The 24,308-nt window shown below is 42.1% G+C and overlaps 1 protein-coding gene across 4 annotated transcripts in view; it reads right to left on the bottom strand.

Moving 5' to 3' along the window:
* Window positions 1-24,308, bottom strand: part of PTPRM (protein tyrosine phosphatase receptor type M) — a 760,161-nt gene that overhangs the window by 562,892 nt on the left and 172,961 nt on the right. For all 4 annotated transcript variants that reach the window (XM_059041256.2, XM_059041252.2, XM_059041253.2 and 1 more), the window contains exon 2: window positions 12,142-12,264. In XM_059041256.2, the coding sequence (XP_058897239.1) occupies window positions 12,142-12,264 (123 nt within the window). The remainder of the gene's footprint in view (window positions 1-12,141; window positions 12,265-24,308) is intronic.

Raw genomic sequence — 24,308 nt, 5'->3', positions numbered from 1 at the left:
CCCTAAGCTGAAAAATACAAACTATCATTTTGTTTTCCAAATAACAAGCATTGATTGCAGTGTTAGAAAGGTCACTCGTCATCAGCTCAGTCACTGACCTGCTGGCAAATTGCAGCCTGTCACTCCGCAGTGAGCCAGGACCATCAGGGGAACTCAGGCACGTTGTGTTTATATAGTACAATTGGGGAGGTGACACCATTTCCACAAGGTGTGTGTTTAACAGGATGGGTCTCACGGTCAACAGAGATGAGAAGAGGAAGCAGCATGAAAGGAATGACTATAAGAGAGGTCTCATCATTTCCCAAGATGACCCCCAGAAACCTATTGATTCCTATTTGCCTTAAAATTGCCTGGATCAAACCCAGTCTATGCCTCCAAGTCTTATGCCAAGGATTTCAATATTTTGTACATTTTCTCTGAGTCACAGAAGAAAAGATGTTCCCTAGAAGGAGCCAGGAAAAATAAAATTAAGAAGCACCTCTGTATTAGGAAACCTGAAGCATTCAAATAAGAACAGGGCATTGAGAAAAACAGCTTTCCGTGGTGTCCTCTCAGAGGGCACTGCTGTATTCACGTGCTACCCCACACATATGGGGTATAGTCAGTTGCATAATGGGTTGTCTGGATGTGTCGTCCACCACAGAAAGGAGTTAGGATGTCCAGACGACAATTAATTAAATAGCCATATTTATTTCCCTTTCAACCACTTAAGCTTTTAAATATCACTTTAAGATATAATTTATCACAATCCCCTAGGATAAAATATCAGTCAACTATGAATTAAAGTCCACTTATTTAATGATCCGCTCAATCTTTTCATGAAGCTTGCAAAGAAATTCTTTATGAATTTTTCTGTGTTCAGCCCCACATTATGGACGAGATACAAATGAATTCAAGCATGTACCCAAAAATAAAATGTAATAATTCCTTATGCGTCTTCTTACAAAGTTCCAGTTAGCCACCAAAATATCTACCAATAGGATAACGATCTTTATACTTGATTCACCCACCAAGGCATAAGAACGCAGCATGAAGCATCTGTCCTATTTTAGAAAGTCCTAAAATTATATCCCTGAAGTGTGTCACTGTACATGGGCCCATCAGCTCCACTAAACTTCTCCAGTGAAGACCAAGGAATCAACCCGAGATGCTCAGAAGGGAAGATGGGGGTCAACCTAGGCTTCTTAAATATAAATATTTTCAATGCAATTTGACAGGATAGCTTTTTGCCTAAAAGGCATCTGTGGATAAGAATCTCATTGGCACTAAGTCAGTGAAGCTCCAATGGTCTTTTGTTTCCCATGTTTATAGTAAAAATTTTTCTTAGTTTTAAAACTATAGAAAAGTTGAAAACGTAGTATGATATATGTTTATACATACTTCACCCAGGTTTAACAACTGTTAACGTCTCACCACATTTGCACACATACTCTGTCACACACACACACACACACACACACACACACACACACACTTTTTAACATGAATCTCCTAAGAACAAGGGAATTCTCCTACATATTCCTATTCTTTGTGATATGATACTTATTTACTAACCAAACTTTCTTTTTTTTTAAACATCTTTATTGGCATAGAATTGCTTTACAAGGGTGTGTTCGTTTCTGCTGTGTAACAAAGTGGATCAGCTATACATGTGTCCCCATATCTCAAACTTCCTTCTTACATCTTTTCCTGATCCCTCCTATGAGCAGTTCTTTCTTTTCCTCTCTGCAGACAGAGTCAATTTGTTTCTTGTTCCCTTTGTCAGAAATCGAGTCAAATGGCCTCCTTGCTGTGCATCCTTCACCAGCTCAGGACAGCCTTTGGGAGTCTTTCCTACAGCCTCACCCCTCTCCTCCCCATCCACAACACCTGTAGTCCCAACACCGTCCACTCCTGAGCAGCCCTGGGCAAAAGCCTGTGCACCTCGCTGTCCAGCACTGCCGCGGGACAGGGCAATCCTTCCACCTGGCAGGCCCGCCCGCTCCGGCCCCCCACCTTGTGCCCGCCTGGCCCCTCTCAGGTGCCACCTCCTCCTTCGGACCTTCTGCTGGCCCTCCCCCCTGGCCTCTGTCTGGGCAGCAGCCTGGCCCCCAGCAGAGCGCTGGGCCCACCGCTTCTATTCTGGAAGACTGGCTCTGGGTCATCGCTACATCCCAGTGCCTGGAGCCCACACAGGGCCTCACACAGTTGGAGGCCCAAAGAGGGAAGGGCCTTCCATCTCCTCCTGGTCTATGGCAAAAAGAACAATCCAGGCTTAACGAGTTCTTCTTTAAATGTATTCATCTCTTCCATTTCTTGGACCACGGGAGGCCCCAAAAGGGCTGAAAGGGGACCTTGCCCCTGTGATGGTCTGGTCTGTGGCAGGCTGGAGACAGGGGTGACCAGACCCCGGCATCACACAGAATGACCCAGGCCTTCCCCACGCTGGTGTCTGTGTGAGGACAGCCTCATGCCACCATCAACCTGCCAGCTAGCACATCAGCGGCCCACCCAAAACTCCTCTGAGCCGAAGACCCTGCCTTCCATTAAGAGAGGCTGCCACTCCCTGGACCCGACTGGTAAGTCTTCCTCAGGCCTAGGGTTCTCTGGTCTTCGGTCCATCCCCACCCGCCGCCCCACTGTAGTCCAAGGTATCTCAAAAGATGGTAAGACTGTCCCCAAGTGTCCCATCAAAACCTGCTGTCCCTTCTCCCCACCCTCCTCCCTTCCAATAACGCGGCCAGGCCCAGCTCCAGGGCACCTGCACACAGAACGCAGAGTCCGTGGGCACCAGCCAGCGCCTGGGTGTGAATTTCTCAGCCTGGCATCACAACTGCCCGGTGGGCCCATCGCCCTGGATCCCGCCCTGGACCCTCAGCCCCTCCTCAACTCAGCCTCAGAGAGATTTACAGCATCTGTCACAACTGGCCTGTGTGTTTATTCCATTACTTGGTTTCACATAACTCTTATGATGTCATCTCGTACAATTTAACGGGAAATTGAGCAAGAAATAAACCTATTTTAAAAACACATATTGGGACTTCTCTGGTGGTGCAGTGGTTAAGAATCCGCCTGCCAATGCAGGGGACATGGGTTCGATCCCTGGTCCGGGAAGATCCCACATGCCGCGGAGCAACTAAGCCCACGCGCCACAACTACTGAGCCCGCACACCTAGAGCCCATGCTCCGAAACAAGAGAAGCCACCGCAATCTCACCGCAACTAGAGAAAGCCGGTGCGCAGCAAAGAAGACCCAATGCAGCCTTAAATTAATTAATTAATTAATTTTTAAAAACCACAAAAAAACATATTTATATGTACAGGCTCACTTGTATACTTTTAAGCAAATATTTAAAAAATAGTCAGCCACTGTTCTTCCTTTTTGTAAGTTTCCCAATCAGCCAAGACAGGAATTTAGAACAAATCTAAAGCAGAACGTTTGTGGAACACTGAATATAAACTATTGAAATAAATGGTCATACAGAATACGCTGGCCCCCTTGAAACACTTAACTATTAAAAATCAAGACACTTTTCAACAAAAGAATGACTGCCCCTGATCTTGAATAAAAACTGAATCATAGTAAACATCATGCCGAATGAAATAAGCCAGACACAAAAGAACCACTATTGCATGATGCCTCTTACATGGGAAACCCAGAGTGGACCAATTTATAGAGACAGGAAGGAGGATGGTGGTGGCCAGGGGCTGGGGGGAGGGCGGACGGGGAGTTAGTGTTTAATGGGTGCAAAGTTTCAGTTTGGGAAGATGAAAAAGTTTCTGGAGATGGATGGTGGTGATGGTTGCACGACCATGTGAATGTACTTAATGCCACAGAACTGTACTCTTAAAAATGGTAAATTGGGGACTTCCTGGTGGTCCAGTGATTAAGACTTCGCCTTCCAATGCAGGGGCTGCTGGTTCAATCCCTGGTCAGGGAGCTAAGATCCCACATGCCCCGAGGCCAAGAAAACCAAAACATAAAACTGAAGCAATATTGTAACAAATTCAGTAAAGACTTTTACAAAAATGGTCCCCACCAAACTAATCTTTAAAAACAAATGGTAAATTTTATGTTACATGTTTTTACCTCTGAATGGAGAACACTGTCTACACTCACGTTAAAATGAGTCCACCCAGAGCCCTCTGCTGTTTAACTAAGAACTCCCCAAAGATCACTGATTTGAAATGGGGTTCTTTTGTTATCATCTAAAGTTATTTTTCTAAATTTTGTAACTTAGAAACTGCTGGCAGGATGCAATTCCAGTCCAGTTCCTTTCACCATGTTCACTGTTTCAAAGCTACTGGAAACCCATTTTGAGCATCACCAGGGTGATATGAGTGAGATGCAGAGAGGTTGCTCATCAAGGACCATCCTACACCTTGGATGTCAGGCAGGGACCTCACTATGGGACACCTGAAAAAGATGCTCAAAGACAATAAAACGTGTCATTTCCTGAGTTCTGGAGCAGAAATATTCAGAATCAACTAAAATAACACCAAATTCAATGACCTCCCCCACATTTTAAAAGTATTTTATAATACTTTTTATTACAAAGTTACACTTAATCATAAAGAAAATGTGTAATGTAGAAGTGACAGGACAATTACCCCGAATCCTACCATCCTGGCAGAAAAAGTTCATATTTTAATGGACTTCTTTCAACTTGCTTTTCAATCGATTCAAAAATTATATGAAGCTCTATACCTTTTGTTTCTTATTTGGTAACACTTAGAAGGGAAAATAGGAAATCGGCATGAACTGCCCACTTCACAGAGAGTCCAAATTAAACTAAAAGATGAATTAATACCAACTGCTCCTGGAAAGTTACTAGTAATAAAAGGAGGATGGTTTCTTGAATTCTGTGCTGGGCCAGGTAGGAGGCTGTCTCTGAAGTGGATAATTTCGTCTCGCTTGGTCAATAACCCCATGAGGCAGGTTCTAAATGCCTTTCCAACACCTTCGGGATCCTGTAGGGCTGACAGCCCCCTCCCCCCCGCAGAGTTCCCCCTGTCTCAGCCTCTACCCCTGCTCTTCCCTCTGGGAGGACCACTCAGCCTCCAGGCCTCCTTGTCCCTGATGGAACCCCATCTCTGCTCACAGAGCGGCTGCTCCTGTCTGCCGCTCCCGTCCCTTACTAAGCCCTTGTCCTGATTTAGTTTTTCTTCACAGCCCTAGAAAGTCTCCTCATCACAGTATAAGTCTGTCTGCTTATCACAGCCTGCATGCCACACAGTCAGCAAAAGGACAGACCCCATTATTTTCGCTCCAGCTCCTAGCGCCAGGCCCCCGGACATCACTCCACGAACATGTATCACGAACTAATCCTACACCCATGAGGAGCCTGAGGACCTGAGAGCTGAAGAGTCGGCCAAGGTCCACAGCCGTGAAGCCACAGAGCCAGAATCTGACCCAGGAGTGGGCAGCAACCCCACGGGGAGAGCCTTCGAGTTCATTTCCAGAAGATCCAAAGAGTTGCCACCTGGGATGAAGGCTGCCCGTGCCCCCTTCACTAGATGCAAGTGCTCGGGTGGGAAGTTGCCTCCCTGGCACTCAGAAGAGCAAAAACGGGCGCTTTCCTCTCCTATAAGTCTGGGGCAGGTGCATCTTCTCTGAACTTCAGTCCTCTTGGGTATAAAACAGATATAACGCCGTCTGATCTCCCAGGGTCGTCAGGAGGATCAGAGGATACACAGCAAAGAAGCAATTTTTGGCAACTGCTAGGAGTCATGTACGTGTACAAGATTACTTTGGTTTATGAGGGAGAATTATCAGAAGGTACTGCACTGCCACTTGCCTGGGATTTCATTTTTTCTTTGCTCTAGTTTTTTGCTTTTTGTGTGTTTTTAAGAGACAGCACAGCCAAGAAAGCTAAATTTGATGCTATGGTGTGCTGAGTCTGATGAACTGAATTTCGTATTACCTTTTACGTTTTTACATCCAGAAAGTCATTAATTAATGAGGGGAAACATGGTCTCACAGGATCTGATCTTTTGGCAATCCAAAAATGATCTCACTAGACTGAGAATGTAGGTGCATCGCCGGGGAGGGGATCCTTACTTGGTTCATTCAGCGATAAAGCCCAAGCATCTTGAACGATGCCTCGCACACAGCAGGTGTTCAATAAATATTTGTTGAATGTTGACAGATTCAAAGAATGAAAGAAATAATTAAACAACTGTGCGAATGTTCTTTGCCAAAAATATTACTCACTAGATACACACTGAAATTTAAGGAGGAAAAATGTCTTTTCAAGCCCAAAGTCTTCTGGTCTTTGTCACTCAAAGAGCAGAAGACTTTGTAAAAACCCTGAAGTGTGAATACATAGGACGTCTTCCCCAGTAGGAGGAAAACATGCCTGGTGAACGCACCCCAAGAGGAAACTGCAATTCCTTTGTCTGTCAATCATCATCTTTCTCAAAACAAATACATGCAGTCACTTTTTTTCTATTTTCTGGGGCATCACACTAAGAGTCCACATTGATCCTTCATCCTGCATGGCCCTCTCTCTGCCTCTCACATGGATACCCTTGGAAATGACTCAATCCTCAGTCACAACATCTCCACAAAGATCGGCAACCCCACCACTCCCAACCTGCATTTGGTAAAACCAAGACATGGAGGCCAAGTGAGGTTGCCCAGGATGCACACTGTACAACCTGTATAGGAGCACTATACAACCTGGAAGAGTATTACATCCTCCCAGCACTAGGGCCCAATCTACCTCATTACAGCCTTTTTAGAGGTATGGTGTCTTACAGGGACCACAGGGGTTATAAATAAATGCCCATTTTATAAGTATCAAATGGCTATGGCTGTAAGCTACCTTTACATTTTTAATATTATGGATGAATTTATTGCTAATTTTTTTAATTAAACAGGATCACATTTTCTAATACATAAGATATGGAATATGTTAAATATCCATTTCATAAAACTGGGGCACTAGGGTCCAAACACGAATACTTTAACAATATGGAAACACATCAACTATTCTCAAACTGTGCAGATGTTTTTGCATCATGAAACACTCCTAATCAAATAGTTCTTAGTCTATAGGCATAATCATACAAGGCACTGCACGATATAAAGTGATAGAAGCAATGGTGTTATCAAAATGTACCAGGTTATCATTTGGTTACTTAATCAAGCGTTCTCATGCTCAGAGTATAATCCTTATGGTAAAGTTTAAGAGAGTTGCTCATTGCTAATGGAGCTCAATGAATATGAAATGAACCACGTGCTCTCCAAGAAATGAGAAATCACATGTAGCACGCTTTCACCATCAGGAAAACTGTGTGGTTCAGAGCTAGCTGCAAAAGTATCATCTACTATCACATAAATGTTGGCTTGAAATATGAAAAAATGAAATGACATTTGGTATTTATTTTCCCTAACTATGTATTCCCATAGCTAACATCACAGCATCAGAATAGTTATCAACCAGCTTGTATAAAGCTCCAGACTGTATTTAAATAGTTTAAATGTGGTTACAAAATAACCTCACATGTGAAGATACAGAGAAACAAACCCTGCACACTGAAGCATCATTTTCCAAAAGACACAGAAAAAGTAAACTTTAATGACAGTAAATTTAAAAATCAGAGTAAATATTTTAGTCTATCTCACCATCATAATTGTTAAATTCATCTTGGTGGATTATTTGCTTATTAGAATCACAAGAGTTTCACAAGGATACTGGCAATAAACAGTAAAGAACATCACGGTGCTTTCCAATAGACAGCAAATTTATGGGAAAGATAGAGAAAATCCCTGATCATCACATTTTTTTTTTCTTACTGATTTTAAGAGCCCAATGTTTGGAAAAGAAGTCATCTGAAAGTGAAAGAAAATGTGAAAAAATGTTTATATGTTAATAGTTATAATATGAATACAGACAATCATTACAATATAAGCCAAGGTCTAAAACAACAATTAAAGCTGATGCCAAAATAGTCTAAGACAGAGGTTAGTATAATTGTTGTGGAAAGGTCCAGAAATGAGATATCCAGCCTTTGTGAACCCTACAGCCTCTGTTCCAACTACTCAGACTACTCAGCTCTGTCACTGAGGCCCAAAAGCAGGCACAGACAATATTTAACAAATGGGCATGGCTGTGTGCCAATAAAACTTTGTTTATGGATGTTGAAATTAGAATTTCATGTGTCACGAAACAGTATTATTATTATTTTGATTTTTAAAAACCATTTAGGACTTCCCTGGTGGCACAGTGGTTAAGAATCCTCCTGCCAATGCAGGGGACATAAGTTTGATCCCTGGTCCTGGGAGATCCCATATGCCGCGGAGCAACTAAGTCCATGCGCCACAGCTACTAAGCCTGCGCTCTAGAGCCCGTGAGCCACAACTACTGAGCCTGTGTGCCTAGAGCCCATGTTCCACAGCAAGAGAAGTCACTGCAATGAGAAGCCTGCACACGACAACAAAGAGTAGCCCCTGCATGCCGCAACTAGAGAAAAGCCCAGGGGCTACAACGAAGACCCAACGCAGCCAAAAATAATAAATAAATAAATTTATAATAAACAAATAAATAAAACCATTTAAAAATGTAAAAACAGGGACTTCCCTGGTGGCGCAGTGGTTGGGTGTCCACCTGCCAATGCAGGGGACACGGGTTTGAGCCCTGGTCCGGGAACATCCCACATGCCACAGAGTGGCTGAGCCCATGTGCCACGGCTGCTGAACCTGCACTCTAGAGCCCGCGACCCACAACTACTGAAGCCCACGTGCCTGGAGTTCATGCTCCGCAACGGGAGAGGCCGCCGCAGTGAGAGGCCCACGCACCTAGGCGAGGAGTAGACCCCTCTCGCCACACATAGAGGGGGCCTGCGAGCAGCATCGAGGACCCAATGCAGCCATAAGTAAGTAAATAAATAAATGAATGAAGTTTTTTAAAAATAATAAAAAATAAAAATGTAAAAACCATTCGTAGCTTGCAAGCCATACCAAAAAAACAGCAGCTAACTGGCTATGGCTGGCAGGATATAGTTTGCCAACCCTGGGTCTAAGGCATCACAGAAGCCTACACATGCAAGACCAGATACAAATACACATGTGAGAACAAATCCAACAATATTTTATTTATTTATTTTTATTTATTTATTTTTGCGATACACGGGCCTCTCACTGTTGTGGCCTCTCCCATTGTGGAGCACAGGCTCCAGACACACAGGCTCAGCGGCCATGGCCCATGGGCCCAGCCGCTCCACGTCATGTGGGATCTTCCCGGACCCGGACACAAACCCACGTCCCCTGCCTCAGCAGGCAGACTCTCAACCACTGCACCACCAGGGAAGTCCCAACAATTTTAAATAAAGGTTTTTAAAAATTAACCCTTACAAAGCTATGGTTGTATCTGATCTTGCCACCCATTTACCCTGAGAAATTCATAAAACTAGTTTCTGTTTTAGTGTAAGAAGGCCAGCCTTGGAATTTGGTTTTAAAAGGAATAAATTTTATACCTATTAATGAAAAAGGAGGAGGAGAAAGAGGAAAAATTTAAGAGTATTTAAAACTCATGGCTATATATACATATTGGAAACTAGTTTTCACATCCATACCTCAGGATAGCATATGCAAGTTTACAAGATGGTAACTTCTAACAGTGACATTTCATGGAGAACTTGACTTCTCACTTTTGGTGGGTAGGTCAGCTGGGCCCAAGTCCACGTCCTCCAAAAACACTGGGCTAACAGTAAGAAAACTGCTCTTAGAATACTTCTAGTCTATACCACACTTAATGCTATGCACTTTTAGATTGCTCGCTAGTTGTATTTTTGTAACCCTCTTTCCCAAGTAGGTAAGTTCCGAGAAAGAATCATCTCATAATCCTTCATCTCCCTCAGTAATCATGATGAGTATACACTAGGGCTCAAAGAAGTTTTTTTTTAATAACTAAAGTTTGTTTAATAAATAGTAGGAAAAAATGCACGTATTTGCAGTTTTATATTATGGTAAACATTTTAATGTGGTGGAAGAACTATCCATTTTCAGGAGTCTTATCTGGATCCATGTCCATAAGCAGAGTCAGAGGAGAGACGACCCACTGCTAGTCTTTCCCCAACTCCCTCCAGACCTGCTGACACCCAAGCCACTCACATGTCCTAACCCTAACCCAAAACTTGCACCCTGTTTGGGGGTAGGTGATGAGAATACATCTTATGTAACCATTAGAAACCAGATGGAATTGACAAAAGTGTTAGAAAATATAACATTCAGAGATCTTAAGTTACAAAGTCCTAATATTAATCACCAAGTATTCTACTAGTCAACAGAAGAAAAATAAATTCAAGCAGAATGTTTAATGCCCCCACTTCATTCTTCCAAAGGCAGAACGGCCTTCAAAGGCCAAATACTTGCAAGGTCACTCTCCCTGTGTTGTTTCAATTACCCAACTGACTATTCCAGGGCACAACTGGTGTTTGATATGTGTAACCATTTTTGTAATGGCCTCTACTAGAAACCCATCCTTTCTATATTTAAAGCTTGGACATCTTGGTCTGAGATGGTATTATGGGACATCAGAAAAAAGTAAAGGACGAGATGGTAACAAGAAGCTATACCTCCCCCTCCTTCATGGAGGGAGATGGGTCATCCTATATCAAAAATAGAACCAGTGGAGGCTGACAAAGATCCTGCCTTATTGGGGGCTCCTTTGTAAAAGTCGATTTTTCCTAATCAGGCTTCAATCTAAAGGACCATAAAAATGAAATCAACTCCCTACTGTGGAAAATTACAAAATGTTCACCAAATTAGAAGATAATAAACAAAGAAAACCTGAGTGCACTCTTGTGGAGAAAACTCCCAGAACTAAACCTGAGTGCCCTCCCCAGCCTCTCTGGACACAGGCTCCAGAGAGAGAGCAGGTGGGGACAAAGGCCTTCAGGGTGAGAAGGCTGCTTGGGAAAGGACAGCTCTGCCTGAGGGGCGCTGCTAGCCCCTGCTCCTCCCCTTCTCCCATCACTGACAAGAATGAAGCCAGACTGGAATTGGACAAACAACTAAAGTACCACTGACTCAAACACAAGTAATATTCAAAAGTATATACCTATAAGAGAAAAAGAGACAGAACAGGAGTCTGTCAGCTGTGGGGAAATCACCAAGAACCAGGAAGGATTTGGAGTCCAGTAAAGCCACAGTGCTAAGGAGCTCAGTGTTCCTTTCTCTGAAGTTATAAGGAGTTAAACATGGGAAGGAAACGGAAAGAACATGGCGGGCATCATAACTGTGACAGCTTAACTAAGAACAACATTAAACCCTACTTCATGTTTAAAAGCTACCTCTCCAAGATTACTAACTAAATGTATTCATAAATACTGCTATTGGGACACAGTTAGATGAAGACCTTAATAGCTATTAAAAAAGTATAAAAATTGTGTTTTACCTGAAATCCAAATCAGAATAACTTATCTTCCAGTTTGAATCCTGAATGGGACACAGTCATCACCCCATCTGTCAAGTGAATCTGCCAATCTAAAATTTTAAATGGATATGCAACACCGCGGCCTAAAAATGGTGTCTATTAAAATGATCAAGCGCCAATCTGATTTGAGTCCGTGAGTCACCATCTTCCTGATCCTCCAACTAAAGAAGTAGAACTCTTGCTGGTGTTCAGTGGATCAAATGTTTCTCACTCACCAGAAAATTTACTAAGTGCTTCTACAGTGGAAAAAGGATCCACACGCATGCAAAACCATTTTATCAGAATGCTTTGAAGATCACTAGCAACCTCCAGATCCCCCAGGCGCCAGATGAGTCACCTCCCAAGGTCTATCTGTGATGGAGACTTTGTTATTTGGATTCCCCAGCTAAAGTTCCAATCACCAAACTCACCTGCCAGAAGAGACATCAATCTGTTTCCCATATGTTCTGCTACTTGGGAAAGAATCAATTGGCTAATGGCCATTAATCTCGCTCAGGTGTATCCAACAATAAAGGAAGTAAGCTTTACATTTTAAAGGGAGAGATACAAGGGTCAACTCTTCGTCATTGGTCCTTGTGTACCATCCTCACCAGCTAATCAGCCTTTGCCACCAAACTCCAAGACCAACACCCTCACTCATTCAACGAATAGCCATTGAACATTTACTGTGATTAAGACTCTTGTGCACCTTTGATTTTAAAAAAGGAACTTGAAAAGCAAACCTGATGGCATCCATGGATCAGAGGTTGGTTTGGTCAAGGTGTTCACTTGCTCCCAGTTGAAGTCATCATCTTCAGCCTGACTGTATCCACACGTGCTATAAGGCTCATCAAAGAGGCAACCACCTAAAACATAAAAGAAGGAAGAGTAGCATTAATAAATAGTGACCAGAGGTCTGGGTTAAGCTATAATGACTGCAGGGAACCATAAACCTACTCGATGCTCAAAGCAATTTGATTTGGCCTTTTTGCTCAGGAACTGTGGATCCCGACCCCACTGCGTCCTTGCGAAGCGCTAGCTGGGTATTCACCATGCCTTGTCAATAATTCTGTATTATATTGTTCCCCCCAAAGAATCCAACATCTGTATAATCCAACTGAAAGTAAGACCTAAGCAGATTTATAACCCATATTTTCCAGCTTCATATGAATTAGGAATAACTGATCTTGTGTTCAGAACTTTAATAGAACCATCCTAGGTGTTCAATGTGTTTTCAATAGAAAAAACAAAAAAAACATTAAAATTTGTCCAAAAAAATGAAGAGAGATACTTCCACCACACCACTGGTAGAGGACAAAACACAGTAAAGATTATGGACCTAGCTTGCAAAATATTTTTCTAAGGATTATTCTGAATCGAACATAGAAACAGGTTTTGCTTTAATACTTTGGAGATTTGAGGTCGCAAAATTAAAAGAGATTATAAATTTGCCTGCAGTCCACACAATTTTGAAAGGCAAGAATAAATTCACAACTAAACATGTGGTAAACATCTGCTTGATGTCGATGTTAAAAATGAAGCAACTTAAACAAAGAATAAAAGAAAATGCAGTATATGCAAAGCAGGTCCACTGTTTCAGCACCCTGGGCACTGTGCTGATTTTAAGTCCCACCCCACATCTTCTTAAACGTCTCCTGTTGGCTTTAAATTATTATAGCATCAAATCTTTCCCCAATGCTTCACATTGGCAAAGTGAAGGATTATATCAATCATCTTAATTATCATGAAAATTCTACTGCCCATTATATAATGCTATTAATTATATCAATTTAAAAGATTAATTATAATCACTTGCTAATGACGAGAATTTAGGGTCTGGTCAAGAAAACACAAACATAAGAATAAAATTACACTATGGCTGTACTGTATGCCCTGGCAGCAAGAAAATAAATAACACAATAATAATAAAGCAACTGCACAAACTCAGTGGTAGGGTCACCTGGTCCAATTACCATCCACATGCTTCCATCAGTTCTACAACCTTCTAGACAGACAGACAGCTTCTGAACAGGTTGGCAACCCAGCATTTAGAAAAGCATACTTCCCATGTAGACAATTCCCCTTAAAAAGGCCCAAACACTGCTTCTTGAAACGTATACCCATTTATCTCAGCTCTTCCGTGTGAAGAAACAGTGAAAAAATCTCAGCTCTTACACAGGAAAGCTAACTATTTGAAAAGAGCCGTCAAGTTCTATATTTTTGCTTCTCCAGGCAAAACATGCTTTGCTCCCCCTCCCTCCCTCCCACTAGAGGGTTCTCACATGTTCGCCATCCTGGCAGGTGTTCTGAACACTGTCCAGTTCATCAGCACTCTTCCAAACCAATGACTCCCAGTACTGCAGCCCGAATTCAACTGGCTTCTTCCCTTGACCTCAGACTGTCAACAGTCTGAGCTGACTGCTGGTCCATCCCGAGATTCCTGGAGCCTGGAATCCCACAGGTCTTCCTTATACCACTGCCATTGAGCCATTTCTCCCCTTTGCAATAAGGGAAGTGACTTTCTGTACATTTATCCTTTCTAAACCCCATATAATGTTTTCAGAGCATCTCTCCAGCCTGTTGAGAGCTTTGGGGATCCTGATTTTACCATTTGGGTGTTAGTCTTCCTACCTAGATTTGGGTGATTTGCCAATTTGATTAAGCATGCTTTCTGTCTGCCTCCAAATCACTGATAAAAAACGTTCAACAGGGCAGAGACAAGGGACCTCGGGCCATTTTCCTCAGGCTATTTTAAGAGGTGTCCCCCAGCTTTCTGCCTTTGTCTTAGTCACTGGCTCTAGGCATGAATGGTAAAATCAGTGGCCCTGGACACCATCTTCTGTAACACTTTTAACAGAACTGGCCAATTAAACATTACGCTGGGAACAGAAAACTCATTATAAAGATACAGCATTAACTCAATACTTCACCTTGACAACAATCGGTAATTTATACTTCCCTCTTACTCAGCTTTAACAAGTTCAGAAACTAAGTGGATTTGTTTTAAGCACATAATACTAACAACTTTCCAATTTGGGGTAAGAAATGTTAGAAGGCTACGCAAACATTTATGAGAAATATTTTCCCTTGGTTGCAAATCCTAATTTTGACATAGAAAATAGCTTCAGTGCTGTAGGAATAAGCCCAAACAGCAGTAGCACTAATAATATTCAAAAGAAAGAAAGAACCATGAATTTTGACAGAAAAGGGACACCCCCCCCCCCCAATGGAAGCATAGATAGCACTTTGATGAAAGTCCTGCAGTGCAATCTTCAAGAGTGAGAAATAGCCTGCAGGGGGCAGGGGGGGGCGTGTATCTGCAAAACAGCTCAAGTCTGGTTAAAGATCTGGTTTAGGAAACAATTCTTGGCACTGCAGATATAACCAAATATAAAGGCGAGAGCTCGCATGGCTGACAGCAAACCCCAAAGTCTAATACAACGCTGGTGCAAAGATATAATTTTCCCATTACATAAAGCTGTTTTTATCACTTGAAAGGAAACATAAAAAGAATGCCATGGTTCCTTCTAGACCCCCACAGGATTATGGAACCACTGGAAAATAGGATAGACTGTGAATTTCCTGTTGCCCAAAGATATGGCCCCCTGCACATCAATTTTCAGATCCACTACTGGCCTTCATCCAACAGATGCAAGACCCTAAAATAGCAAAGGTGGTTTATTGAGCTAAAATAAGGCAATTAAGGTAAAAAGCAATGGGATATAACCAACTCAAGAGAGCAAAATGAAGGTTTTAGATTTCAAGGCAACATTGTATAGAGGTGAAGTGAACGGGTTCTGGGGTCAGACATCTGGCACATCCTCATTCTTGCCCTGCTGGCTTTGTGTTTGTAGACGAATCATTTAGCCTCTCGGAACCACAATGTCTTTACCTATAAAACAAACATAACATGTCCCTCACCTGGCGTTTCTGATGAATTAGTAAGGCAGCAAGTGTGGCTGGTCTGACAGTCGGGCAAGTCCACCGGTACCAGCTATTACTAGGTCTTAAATTGTCCTTGCCATCTGTACCTCCTATGAGGACTCTGAGGAGTTCACCGCGTTGCAAAGAGTTGGAACACAGAATTGGAAAATTTAATGTGTACTTTGTAAGGAGGTGAAGTGTGTGGGCTCTCGGTGGCACTATAGGAGCAAAGAACAGAGGCCAGCTGGGCTTTGCAAGTGAGTGCCTTAGGGCCAGTGAAAAATGTGATAAGGAAGCAAAGTCCCTGAAACATCATGAAATGAAGCAATTCCAAAAATAAGTCTCCTGCATTTTTCAGGATAACACAGACAGTTTGCCATCATGTAGAGGCATACAGTTAACAACAAACTGCCAAGGTTTCCCCAGAATTGTCTTACTTGGACCAACGCCCAACAGTTCATGGCTGGGCCATCTTCACCCCTCAATCAAGGCAAATTATTTCTCTTTTGTGGAGGGGAATCAGGACTAAACCGAAGGTCATACAAGCGATGGAGGAAAGGTGATGCAAGCTGGGTGGGTGGTGGCCTGCATCACTCTTATTCTCTCTCTCTTACATAAATACACACACACACATGTGCCTGCCCACCTGCTTCCATCATACCTTGAGAAAGGCTTTTCCTTAGAAATTTGAACACAACATACAACTTGTGCTGGAATAAGAAGGAGTTATTATGTGAAAGGAAGTGTCAATGGGTGTCAAATACCCAGATAATGGACAACAAGGATGATAGCTTCTGACCAAGAATGATGGCTGTATGGCCTGTTCCAGGACAGGTAGTGCACAATAACATGACAATTAAATTAACAAAATCGAGGAGAAGTGCAAGTTAAAAAGCAAGAAAAGTAGAGCAGGAAAAAAAAAAAAAAACAGGACAAGATGATATCAGGATTATAACTAGGACTCCACCATTATCGCCAAGTAGTAAAAAATATCACTAGGCTCATGGGGCATTGGCCACACATTTCACTTTAAGCTTTGCGGTCGGTAGCCAGTGCCAAGAGGAAAAAATGATTACACAATTCACAGTATCTATGAGATGATAACATTAATACTAAAACTAATAACAGGGGCTTATATTTACTGGGGACGTGTTTAATCCTCAGGCCAACCCTATAAAGTAGGTACCAAGAGACTAGTTTTAGACACACAGAAACTGAGGCACAGAAGGGCTACAGAGCTTGCACACAAGGTCCCAAAGCTGGAAGACAGTGATGCAGAGATTTGTACCCAGGGATCCTGCCTTTCAAACCCATATTCTGAACACTATGTGACATTATCTCCCAAACTGAAAACTTGAAAGAAACACAACTCCTAATCCTAAATCCAGAGGGAAATATGTTCCCAGGGCCCTAGTATGAGACAATCAACATGAGTTAATGAACATAGTTCTCAGGGGCGGACACCACAGCAAAGCAATGGGTTTTAGGGTTTATTCAGTAACATGTCAGGATAGCATGTCATCCAACTTTGATTGGATAAACTTGATTTAGTGGGAGCTCAATGCATTCTAGGATAAAACTGTAATATTCCTTGCAACAGTCTTTATGAATATTGCTTCTCTCAACAAAGTCTTAATGGGCTGCCATGAGTTTGAGTATTTACCCCCCAACTAAAAAGTACAGGCTGTCTGTGCTATTACTGAAGTGTGATGCCATGTGCTTTAGAAATCAGATGAAACCATGCTATTATTTTTTTTGCATGAAAACTGTGGAGTTTAAAAGAAACGGGTGTCTAAAAGCTTAGGAATTCTCGGGCTTCCCTGGTGGCGCAGTGGTTGAGAATCCGCCTGCCGATGCAGGAGACATGGGTTCGTGCCCCGGTCCGGGAAGATCCCACGTGCCGCGGAGCGGCTGGGCCCGTGAGCCATGGCTGCTGAGCCTGCGCGTCCGGAGCCTGTGCTCCGCAAAGGGAAAGACCACAACAGTGAGAGGCCCGCCTACCACAAAAAAAAAAAAAAAAAAAAAAAAAAAAGCTTAGGAATTCTGCTCAAAAGTCATTTTGATTACAACTCTTAGTGGTCTTGACATTTCCTAGAGCTGGTACATGGTAGGCACCCAATAAATGCTTCTTCAGAAAAATGGGTAATGAATTTCCCAAAATTCTATGCAGAATTTGGCTGCAATAATTTGCTTAAAATTGTTTTCTAAGTGTAAGGTAATATCCACTTAAACAATGAAAACTACCTCAATCGAGCCCCACAAAATACCCAGTCCTGTCCTGGTGTATTCCAAGATGAATCAGCTCCAAATGTGACTAAATCATTGAACATGTTCATTTTTTATTATGGTTGAAAACTATAAGCCAGTTAAACGTTAATGAAGTCTCTACAAATTATGACTTTTGCTTTAGAAAAGTTGAACTCTTCTTTTTTTCCCGGCCATAATTAGATAGGAAGGCTAGTTGTCTATAAAGGTCATCCATGATTTATGAAAATAAAATATTGTCATTTGCATATTGGAGGGAATTTATCTTTCTTTGGAATAGCAGAGAATTATTCAGTAGATCCAAGAGTAGCATGACATCATTAAGACAGGAGCTATAAAGGAGAGGATGGTCCACTTTTTCCCCAAAGGAAACCTTATAAGTTCTTTCACATGACCATTCTACATCCTGCTAAAGCTTCAGGACTAGAGAGAAGACAAAGGAAACCAAACGCACAAGGATTAGAGTGCACTCTGTAGAGCAGTATTTAAGCAAATTTGTTTTTTTTATTGTGATCCACAGTCATGACATCGTAACCCAGCATATGTATATGTGCATTTCAGAAACAACATTTATGTCCACTGAGATACACTGGCCTTTTTCATTTCTGTTCTATTCAATTTTGTAAAAGGTTGGGTTTGGGCCCACAAAACAGACTTCATGATCCATCAAAGGGTGCTACCTGTAGCCTTTAAGATGTGAGAGTGAGAACCATTACCTGGGACCCTTTGTTTAGCTTGAAGTTACTAGTCAACACTACGATGTGAGCACCATGTGATCTGCAAACATTTCCTGAACATCCGCTACATGCCAGCCAGATTCTGCTTCAGACAACAGACAGTCATTACTTCATTTAATCCTCACAACCAGTGTAAGACTGTGGTCTCAATACGTCTGATCAAAGGAACTGTCACATAACAAAACCCACGCTAATGTCTACGTGTATTATTTAATCTTATGAAGTCTAAAGGTGAGTATCAATATCCTTTTGCCAAGTATCGATGTATTACCTCTCAGCCCTAAACTCACTTTTCATTGCTTCCTCTGCAAAAATATAGCCAGGTCCTCTGACTACACTTCCTGTCCCAGTTGGCAAGACTTTAAGCTTTGCCAGTAGAGGGTCCAGGAAAGGCAGGGCAGGAGGAAGGATGGAGCTTGCAGAGGTCCCTGGAAGGCTCCCTTAGCACATGGCTTCAGGAGTCCCAGGCCCACAAGGCAGGGGCTTCCCAGGCCCAACTTCTCCAGTGCACAGTGGCCAGCAAGGCCCTGCAGACAGCGCTTGCCAGTGCTACCCTCTGCGACTCTGTGAGAGACCGCCCCAGAAGGGCACCCCCATGAACCGCTTTCCTGGCCACCCTAGAGGACACATTTCCTCCAAGTTCTATGGGTGTCGCCCCACAGTGACTTCCCTGCCATCCACCAGGCCCTGGATCTCAGCTCTGGACGGATCTTCTCCTAGGACTTCATTTCTGCCCTGGAGCAGGGGCCGCCCCTCATATCTGCTATTCTTTTATTCTTTAGAGCACTCTTTCCACTAGCCAATCTCTCCATTCTAATCTGCTGTTACATTCTTTATATTAAACTCTCCCTGTTCAAATTACTGCCTGTTCTCTGTCTCCTGATTGGATCTTGATGGATACATCCCCATTTTTACAGATGGCAGTTTGGCTTGGTCAAATATCTTGCCCCCATCACCCAGAGTTTGGTGTAGGACTCTCAGTCCAAGCAGAGTCTGTGTCCAAAGTTCATACTCTCTCAAGTCTACACATCTTCACCCTTAATCCGCTCGGGTAAGATAAGTAAACAGCAACCTGTAGTATTTACATGATGATTGTTACCTGAATTGCATTGTAAATAAGCTCCTGAAAGTGCCTTTTCTAAGGAGCTAACGGAGGACAATCAAATGTTAATTTCACACTCTTTGTAAGATTCACACACATTTTGAGTTGTTCTGACTTTAACAGGTTAAATTGACTTACATACTCTGGCAATCATCCTCCTTGTTATAATTACAGTCCTTTTAAAAGTCATTTTGTAAAAAGACTGTAATACTCCTTGAGGAGATTTCTGGAACATTTTTCTCATTTGTTCTAAATACAGAATGACCCCATTTAAGGCAGCCTTTATCAAATGCATAAAGTATTAAATGGGACTCTCTACAGAGAGGGCAGATCAAACACTAGTGCTAAAAGAATTAATGTTATATGCTCTATTTTCCTAAAATACACGTAATCTCAGGTGGTCCTTTCCATTTATTTCAAATTTAGACTAACGGCTATAAAATACATTTTTCAAAGGATAAACAGAAGTGAGCTATAATATACATAACTGTTTTAAGAGTGAAAAAAAACCCCTGCACCAATATAGCTAAGCCACTGCTTTCTTCTTGTAAATCAATCCCAGTGACATCTACATTTAATTGCCTGCCAACAATGAAAGTACACAATGCCTCTTAAACTTTGAATGCCCCACTGATGATTAGTGAATCAGACACTGAGCATTGTAGAATGCTTTTCTACATAATTTAATCTAGCAAGCAGTTTTTACACATGGCACAGGCATTTAAATGGCTCACGCCACACTCTATTGTAAAAAATGCTATTTGCCGATAGATACACTTTATATAATTCAAAGGATATGAGTTGTCTTGTCCTTAAAGTTTCTGCGGCTTATCACACTTACTGCATTCTTCATTTCATATCAATCTATCAATTCCTAATTTTTAAGAAGGCCTGATTTTAAAAAGGCAAAAACCAACCATGTAGTTTTCTTATTCATCTCAAAATCTGTTTTTTAAAAAATGGGTAATGGTGTTATTTCTAATCCAAAATATTGTACAGATACAGCCAAATCATTAGTGACCTGTCTCAGTTTTCATATACAAATAAGTACCTCGGGGAGGATTTAAGTAAACCACTCATACGAATTCCCTGTAAATCTGAACCTCCCTTAGTATCACACTGGTGGTTTTATCCTCCATGCCAGCACTGAAGAGCACAGTGTGAAAAGCAGCTGCCTGCCTCTACGGGAGCAATATGAGTAGGAAAGGAAAACAAAATGCTGAAGTATCTGCAAGAACTGTCTAGGGTAAGTGAACAAAATCCAGAGCAGCAATCATCACCTCATTTTGGGAGTCGCCTATGTCCCAAGTCCCAGGTGGGAGCTGAGGTTCTCAAAGTGGTTCCCTGACTTTTGTTGAAAATATAAGTTCTCAGGCCCCACCCCCGACCTACTGAATCAGAAACTCTGGGGGGCCCAGCATCGGTATTCTGTGTTTTCACAAGCCAGACCCCCAGGTAATCCTGATGCACACTTAGGTTTGATAACCACTGTTCTAGTCCGACCTATTTAACCAGAATCTTCAGGAACAGGGGGTCTTAAAAGAGGTCCCAGGAGAAACTAATCCTTGGCCCATTTTAGAAAAGTGCTCTAGATCAGTAGTTTCAAACATTTTGAGGAAGGTAAAGGTAACTTCAGGTTTTTAAAAAGGCACAACCTTTTACTCAGCCATAAAGAAGAATGAAATGATGCCATTTGCAGCAACATGGATGGAACTAGAGATTGTCATACGAAGTAAAGTAAGTCAGACAGAGAAAGTGATATCATGTGATATCACTTATATGTGGAATCTAAAAACAATGATACAGATAAACTTATTTACAAAACAGAAATAGACTCAGACCTAGAAAACAAACTTATGTTTACCAAAGGGGATAGGAGAGGTGGCAGCAAGAGATAAATTAGGAGTTTGGGATTAACAGATACACATTACTATGTATAAAATAGATAAACAACGAGGACCTACTGTATAGCACAGGGAACTATACTCAATATCTTGTAATAACCTATAATGGAAAAGAATCTGAAAAAGAATATATATATATATATATATATATATACACACACTATATATAAATATATATATAGAGAGAGGTAGGTATATAACTGAATCACTTTGCTGTACACTTGAAACTAACACATTGTAAATTAACTATACTTCAATTTAAAAAGCTAAATAAACATTTTGGATATTAAGATTTTTTAAATTAATAAATAAATAAAAATTAAAAGGCCCAACCATCCCATTTTACTTATAAATTATATAATGTAGTAGTCCACATATTCAGATTATTAGACACACAATAAATTGACCTTTTAAAGTACAAACTCGAAAATAAACATAAATTAAGTTCAATTATTTTCTTCCATACATCAACAGATTGTGTATTATATGCCTCAAAGGGCATGGAGAATGCCTTCTGGAGATCACTGCTCTAAATAACTCTTTTTAAGTTATAAATATCTCTCAGGTGAATAAGGGCAACAGAATAACATTGCTTGATGAAAGCACTGAATTCCATTCTCTAATTTCATGCTAAGAAACTCCCAATCTGTAATTTTTCTCCTAAGTGGAACTACTCAACAAGAAGAGGTATCCTAGGTAGAAAACGATCCTGGTTGTTGGTCAGAGATACCAGGAAATTCATAAAGGACAGAATTTAATTTTATGTCCCGTAGTGCTCCTGCCAGTTTAGTATGATTTACAAATTCATCTCTTGATGATTTTATTAGCATAAAAGCATTATCTGGGGCAGCTGATAAAATAAACTCCTGAACTCACCAATAGGCAGTACAGCCAAGCCGTGTTATTCAGCTTAAAACAGCCAGCCAATTGTTTCTTTTCGCCGATTAACCCAAACTCAATCAAATATATTTCCCTCAAAGAACATTTTTTCTATACATCCCATTCATTGGGTAGAATCAAATTATGTATAAGGAAAAAATAAATACAATTTCCTACATCCTCTTGGTAAAGCATTCATTCCAATTTCCTATTATTAGGAGTACTTATTCTACAACAAAAATTGGGAACTTGTAAGACTCATTCAACTTAACGGGAATCTGAGACCCGAGATTCATTAAGTCCTGGATCTGTCAGCTACCTATTCTATCTTTGGGCAAGTCACAGATGGTGTGTCTTGCTCACCGTACAAAAAGGGCATATGCAGGGCTTACATCATAGGTACAATTAACGTGGGTGGTTTCAACCATGAAAATGGGAGGATGATGAGAGACAGAAGTCTTTCCTTTCTAAATGCATACATCTCTTGGGTTCAGCATCATTCTCATGTTTAAAGACCTACAGTCTTTTGACAAACAGAATGCTGGTCTTCAACCCAGAAGTTTCCTGAAGGATCTTCAGACGGCAATTCTGACCATAGGCAAATCCCCGAGGATTTAATGCCTATGGAAGATATGACACTTTTGTAATATTTATGATCTATCTCCCAAGGAGAAGGTGACGGTTGGACTTGGTGGCAGATGGGAAAGTGCACTCACTGTTACAAGATGGTGAACATCAAAGGGGGCCACAGCCAGGCCTGGGGACATGCTACCTGAAGCAGGAAATTAAAGTGCCAGGCGGCTCTGTGTGGATACAGCCGACTTTGGCTGATGGAACCACAGCCAGAGGCTCGAGCCAAAACTCTGTGAGTCAACCAGGAGTCTGCCCAACACCTTCCCCCAAAACTTCCTAAAAGCTTCTCCTATCAGTCTCCCATCCCCACCACACCACAACTGGAGTTTCCGTTCACGTCCCCAACTGAACTTGGCCCATCCTCTCATGTCTAGACTCTGCCCTCTCCAGTTTACCCCACACACGCCCAGCAAGCTGACCTTTCATAAAGCACACAGCTGTTTTACGTGTTATCCCATGTGTTATACCATGGGCACCTCGCTGCCCATGGGGTAATGTGCAAATGTTATCATGTAACCCAGGGGTTTTTCCGGACTTGACCTTGTCTACCTCTTTATCTTCGTTTCCTGCCACCGCTTCCCTTTCAGAGTATAATCTAGTAATCCCCAACTGTCTGGAGATCCACCTCAGTGATGCTGCTGCCCACGTGCTCTCCCTGTGTCCCTGCATCCCCAGCCCAGAGTATGGCTGGCAGACTCCTGTTCTCTGCTGTGCAAACCCCAGCTCACAGGCCACCTCTACCTGGGTACCTGTTTCACAGATAAAACCAACCACTCCTGCCGCGGTACCATCACGACAAGACATATAGGTCTTGCAGACGTCCGTATCACCTATACGGCAATACGATGGTGACCTGTTTATCTTCTCTACTGCACCATGAGCTTCTCTGGGCCTAGAAATTCTCTCTTCACCTCTGCATTCCCAGTCCTTGGAAGGTGCCTGCTACTCATTACAGACCTACTGGGTTTAATGGAACTTCTTAAAGATTTGTGTAACAAAAGTAAGGTGGAAAATTGTTCACTTTTCTATTTTTATTAGAAACAGTGAAAAAGAAATACTAATGGACTCTACTCACTAACCACACTGGCTACAGCAAGGAAAGAAGAAATCCTGCTTCTGGAGCTCCTGCCTTTCTGATCTGACTCACGGCATCTCTCCTCCCCCATCTCACTGTGTGCCGGATGTTACATAGGGCCCTGCGGGAAAGGGGCGAGGGTTTACGGGGAAGATGTGGAGGATGATAAAGATGCCCTGGTCCTCCAGGAAGACAACTTGGTGGCCAAGGAAGTAGTTACAAAGGAGGAAAATGGAAAATGCTGCAGGAGCCAAGAGAAAAACAAAACTCATCCTGAAGATCTCCTGTCCCTAAACGCTCCAGAGAAAACGAAAATCGGAGTCAGCAACAAGAGGCAAGAAGCTAAGATAGCCACGGCCCCGTGATCCTAAGCATCTGCAAAAGGCTGCTA

The sequence above is a fragment of the Kogia breviceps genome, chromosome 15 (genome assembly GCF_026419965.1).
Source record: "Kogia breviceps isolate mKogBre1 chromosome 15, mKogBre1 haplotype 1, whole genome shotgun sequence".
NCBI lineage: Eukaryota > Metazoa > Chordata > Mammalia > Artiodactyla > Physeteridae > Kogia > Kogia breviceps.
This window is presented reverse-complemented; position numbering and strand designations above follow the sequence as displayed.